Source organism: Felis catus, chromosome X (genome assembly GCF_018350175.1).
Source record: "Felis catus isolate Fca126 chromosome X, F.catus_Fca126_mat1.0, whole genome shotgun sequence".
Classification (NCBI taxonomy): Eukaryota; Metazoa; Chordata; class Mammalia; order Carnivora; family Felidae; genus Felis; species Felis catus.
In genome coordinates this window covers 60321515-60326863 of record NC_058386.1, presented here as the reverse complement: position 1 = coordinate 60326863, position 5349 = coordinate 60321515, and the positions used below count along the sequence as shown (strand labels likewise).

Here is a 5349-nt window from a genome sequence, read left to right as displayed (position 1 = left end):
TCACTTCATTACCACTGGGCTTTCTGTGGACAGTACTCCAACTGAGGTGCTGGGGCACTTTGTTGCAATTATATCAGGATGTAAGTCTTGGATCCTAATTAGGCCTTTGCTGGTGGGCATGCGGCCATAGGTGTTTTTTTAACTTTATTTTGAGAGAGACAGAGAGTGCTAGTGAGGGAGGGGCAGAGACAGAATTTCAAGCAGGCTTCATACTGTCAGTGCAGAGCCCTACAAGGGGTTCAAACTCACAAACCGTGAGATCATGATCTGAGCCAAAATCAAGAGTCAGACACTTAACCAACTGAGCCACCCAGGCGACCCTGGGGCCATAGTTTTACTTGTGATGTTTGGCTAAAGTAGAGCAGTTACTGTCTAAACGTTTTCTATCTTTCTAAGTTGCCTCTCTCCTGGCCCTTTGGCTCGTCAAAGTAGGCTTTTGTTGGGGCTTTTTATTTCTGGGCCTGTTAAAATTCCTGGGTTGCTAGCTTCTTCAGCTTCAAGTCCAGGATATATGAGGCAAAAAGAAAACCCACTGCTCTGGGAACTCACTGCTATGTAGTTCCTTTGATCTGGAAGCACTTGCCCATCTTTTTCTCTCTACCTTTCAGAGTCTTTTTATGTTTGTTTTATAATGTTCAAGGTTTTTATTGAACTGAATGGGAAGAATAGGTAAAAGTATATCTATTCAATCTTCTTGGAAGCAGAAGTCCCATGAAACCCTACTGTAAGTTACTTTCTAGGAGATGTTTTATTTTGTTTTTAAATTAGAAAGTAACTTGAATTAGATAAAATGTCTTTTTAGCCTCTATTGATATAATGTGCTTTCCTGATTGTATCTACAAATATGAGAATATAAACAGCTTTATTTAAACTTGTGTAGTGAGGGGCACCTGGGTGGCTTAGTCAGTTAAGCATCCGACTTCAGCTCAGGTCATGATCTTGCAGTCTGTGACTTCAAGCCCCACATTGGGCTCTGAGATGGCAGCTGAAACCTGCTTTGGATTCTGTGTCTCCTTCTCTCTCTGCTCCTCCCCTGCTTGCATTCTGTCTCTTTCTCTCTCTCAAAAATAAATATTTTTTTTAAAAAATAATAATAATAAGCTTGTGTGGTGAGTGTTAGGTAGTTGTTTACCCCTATCCCCAAGCATACAGCAAAGGTTATAGACTGAAGCAACTGGAGGGGCCTGGCAGGTAAAGTTAATGAGAAATGCTTTCCAGGGTTTTTCCAAGATTCACAGAAATGGGTACCTATTGCTTCCTGATCTTTGTTTTTTGTTCCAGAGAGACCAAAAAAATAAGAATTTCTATGGAAAATGTTCCAATTTTTAAATGTTGACATCTAATTCATGAATATTGTTAATATATGGGTCAGACTAAACATACTATGGACCTGATTCAGTAAATGGCTGCCATTTTGTAACTTCTGAAACAGGGATACTAATGAGTCAAAATAAGGCTTCCTTTCGTCTTAAACTAGAAACAGATTGCCTAGGGGGAATGTAAAGAGGACTTAAAAGCTGAGTGTGTCCTTTATAAAGGAAGATAGCTTATCTTCCCCCTCCAGCTCTGGGACAAACTTCAGAGGACACAGTAAAAGAAATTCCAGATGATTTTGGGGGGGGGGATTCAAATGCAGAAATCTGTATCAATTCTTTCCTAAAGCTCAGACCCACATCACAAATGAGAATTTGTTTGGCTCAGTGTGATGCAGGGGTTTCATGTTGTGAATTGGCAGATTGAACTGAGATTGCCTCACACAGGGGCTGGGGGTGTGCCTGAGTTTATTTTGTTGTGACAGCACACAGTAACAGAATCAATTTCTAGGAGGCCAAGAGGGTCACAGAAGTTGAAACTCAGCTGTATTGAAGGAATCTTTTAGATGGGAATGAAGGATTATACATCAGGTTTTATAAAGGTTCATAAAAGGTTGTGGCTTCAGTTATAAAATCAGTTACATTTCCTTGACCTCATGAATTTATGGAGCAAAAATTGTACCTTCTACACTATCTTTTTCTTTTTAAGTTTATTTATTTTGAGAGAGCACGCACGCATGCACAAGTATGCATGCAAATGGGAGAGGGACAGAGAGAGAGAATCCCAAGCAAGCTCCTCACTCCTAGCACAGAGCCTAATGTGGGGCTTGAACCCACAAACCGAGAGATCATAACCTGAGTCAAAATCAAGAGTCAGACACCTAACTGACGGAGCGACCCAGACGCCCCTACACTATCTTTTCTAGTATAAATTCCATCAGATCCTTGGGATTTAATGTGTAGTTATTATTTTCAAATCATTTTTTCATTACAACTTCAATTTTTTTCTTGACACAATAGTTACCTCCACCATCCCAGGTTTTATTTAGAATTTATTTTTATTTTTGTATGTTTGTTTATTTTGAAAGATAGAGTGCAGGAAGGCAGAGAGAGAGAGAGAGAAAGAGAATCCCAAGTAGGCTCTGCACTATCAGCGAAGAGCCTGATGCAGGCTTGGACTCATGAACTATGAGATCATGCATGACCTGAGCCAAAACCAAGAGTCAGACGCTTAACGGACTGAGCCACTCTGGCACCCCTTTATTTAGAATTTAAAAGTGCCTTTTCTTTTTTTTTAATTAAAAAAAATTTTTTTAATGTTTATTTTTGAGAGACAGAGCACGAGCAGGGAAGGGGCAGAGAGAGAGAGAGAGAGAGAGAGAGAGAGACAGAATCCAAAGCAGGCTCCAGGCTCTGAGCTGTCAGCACAGAGCCTGACATGGGGCTTGAACTCAGGAACCATGAGACCATGACTTGAGATGAAGTTGAATGCTTAGCCGACTGAGCCACCCAGGCGCCCCTTAAAAGTGTCTTCTATTTTATCGAACTTCAATTGCTTTTCAGATTTGATTTTTAAAAATAGATTTCAGCATATGAAACTGAACATTTTTATAACTGTGACAATACATTTTTCAGAAACTCTTAAATATAAATATAACTTTCCTATCTATGAAAATGAGCATTTTTTTAATCGCCAAAGTTCCAATCTTAATGTCTACACTTCCTAGATTTTAAAATATATTTAAGTCCAAACTTTCCAATAAGTAGGTTTATGTCAACAATTTTTTCTGAAGGTTTTTTTTGTTTTTTTGTCATTGCTCTCTGTCTCAAAGCTACTTACATACATTATACATATTTTTCTGGCTTATTTTCACTATACACTCTTTGTAGGGCCAGGTAAAGATGTCTTTCAATGTTATTTAAAAGCTAATGAGATCAGAAAATTCAAAGCAATCAATATATAATAAAGTTAAAGTTATTTAGCAAGGTCATACACATTTTCAGAATCAACTTTATTTATGCAATGAATCTCTGAGGAAATGTCATCTCAGGGCACTTTGTGTATCTAAGACAGAACCACATGTCCCCTCCCCATGCACATTCCATTCTTTTACTTGGTGTTCTTTTTCTCTACAGCAATTTATCTCCACTGACACATTATATTATTTTTCAATAGATTCTAGGCCTATGTTCCCAAACTCGATCTTATTTGTTCACTGATATATCCTCAATTCCTCCAACAGGGGCTGGCACACAGTAGTAGCCCTTAATTAAATGCTAAAGCAAAACACAAAGAACCTAGAAATTGGCTGATACCCAGAATGACTGTCCAATAATCAGATTCACCAATGGTGCAGAAACCCATTAATTACAGTATAAGACATCTAAAAGTGAACAACTTATTTGGAGATTTTTTTTTCCAGCCCTTTCCTCCTAGCCTGGGAATAGCCTCCATCTATCAACTTTTGGTCAGTGAAACCGTTTGAGAGAAAATAATACAATTATCTATCAACAAAAGGAGGGAGGGACAAAGGAAAAAAAATTAAGCGGTAGCCTCAGTGGGGCATTCCCGGGCCAGATGTCCAGACTCGCCACAGCGGTAGCAGTTGACTTCACTCGTCTTGCTGCAGTTGATGGCCATGTGGCCAATCTCACCGCACCGGTAGCATTTGACTTGGGTGCAGTCTTTCTGAATGTGGCCATATTCACCACAAGAGTAGCACTTCTGCTCTTCCTGACGGTCACAATCACGAGCCAGATGGCCTGGTCTGCCACAAGTGTAACAACACTGCTCTCTCTCTCGCTTAGGCTCAATACAATCTTTGGCGATGTGGCCACTTCTCCCACAGTTGTAGCAGATGTCCTCGAGAAGATCACAATTCTTAGCATGATGACCAGACTCACCACAGCGGTAACAGATGTCAGACGGGTTGGTGGAACTGCACTGGGAACCTCTGACACGGCCTCTAGCTCCATGCCCTTGACTTCCTCCTCCTCTAGGGCATCCCCGGGCCCAGTGGCCAGAGCGTCCACACTTGAAGCATTCCTTATTGCTCATGGCGATGGCGAGATCTTAGGGCGAGCGGGCCCACCACTGCCCCTGAGGCTCCGACGCACCTCTCCTTAGGGCGGCTTAGAAACAAGTGGCCGTTTTTCTCTAGGTGCCTCAGTGACATCACACAAGGTTTGCGCACGACCCCACTCACGTGTCACAGGCATTCCAGCTGCCCTTCCCGCCTGACTTTTCCTTCCATTCTTGAAGTGAAAAGCATGGCTGAGTGATGGTATTTCCTGATTAAAAAAAAAAGAAAAATACTTGGGTCTTCAAGTTTGTTTGAATCCCTCCCTGCTCAGACAATGTACCCTGTAGGATTTCTTATATTAAGAATTAGGTCTTCTACCCTATGACCCAGCAATAGCACTGCTAGGAATTTACCCAAGGGATACAGGAGTACTGATGCATAGGGCCACTTGTGCCCCAATGTTTATAGCAGCACTCTCAACAATAGCCAAATTATGGAAAGAGCCTAAATGTCCATCAACTGATGAATAGATAAAAAAAAATGTGGTTTATATACACAATGGAGTACTACGTGGCAATGAGAAAGAATGAAATATGACCCTTTGTAGCAACATGGATGGAACTGGAGAGTGTGATGCTGAGTGAAATAAGCCATACAGAGAAAGACAGATACCATATGGTTTCACTCTTATGTGGAACCTGAGAAACTTAACAGGAACCCATGAGGGAGGGGAAGGAAAAAAAAAAAAAAGAGGTTAGAGTGGGAGAGAGCCAAAGCATAAGAGACTCTTAAAAACTGAGAACAAAGTGAGGGTTGATGGGGGGTGGGAGGGAGGGGAGGGTGGGTGATGGGTATTGAGGAGGGCACCTTTTGGGATGAGCACTAGGTGTTGTATGGAAACCAATTTGACAATAAACTTCATATATTGAAAAAAAAAAGAATTAGGTGTTCTCCGTGATCTAGTAGATGACCAGTTTTTATATATGCCCTATGGACATAGGAAAAATATGTAT

The 5349-nt window shown here is 40.9% G+C and overlaps 1 protein-coding gene across 1 annotated transcript; it reads right to left on the bottom strand.

Moving 5' to 3' along the window:
- Window positions 1-3306: 3306 nt before the first annotated feature.
- On the bottom strand, window positions 3307-4526 carry ZCCHC13 (zinc finger CCHC-type containing 13). Its single transcript, XM_023249308.2, has one exon. It carries the CDS (start codon window positions 4369-4371, stop codon window positions 3856-3858), a length of 516 nt encoding a protein of 171 aa, XP_023105076.1. The 5' UTR covers window positions 4372-4526; the 3' UTR covers window positions 3307-3855.
- Window positions 4527-5349: the final 823 nt, after the last annotated feature.

Coding starts and splice junctions, on each gene's coding strand:
- ZCCHC13 (XM_023249308.2), bottom strand. CDS start 4,371: ATGAGCAATAAGGAATGCTTCAAGTGTGGACGCTCTGGCCACTGGGCC.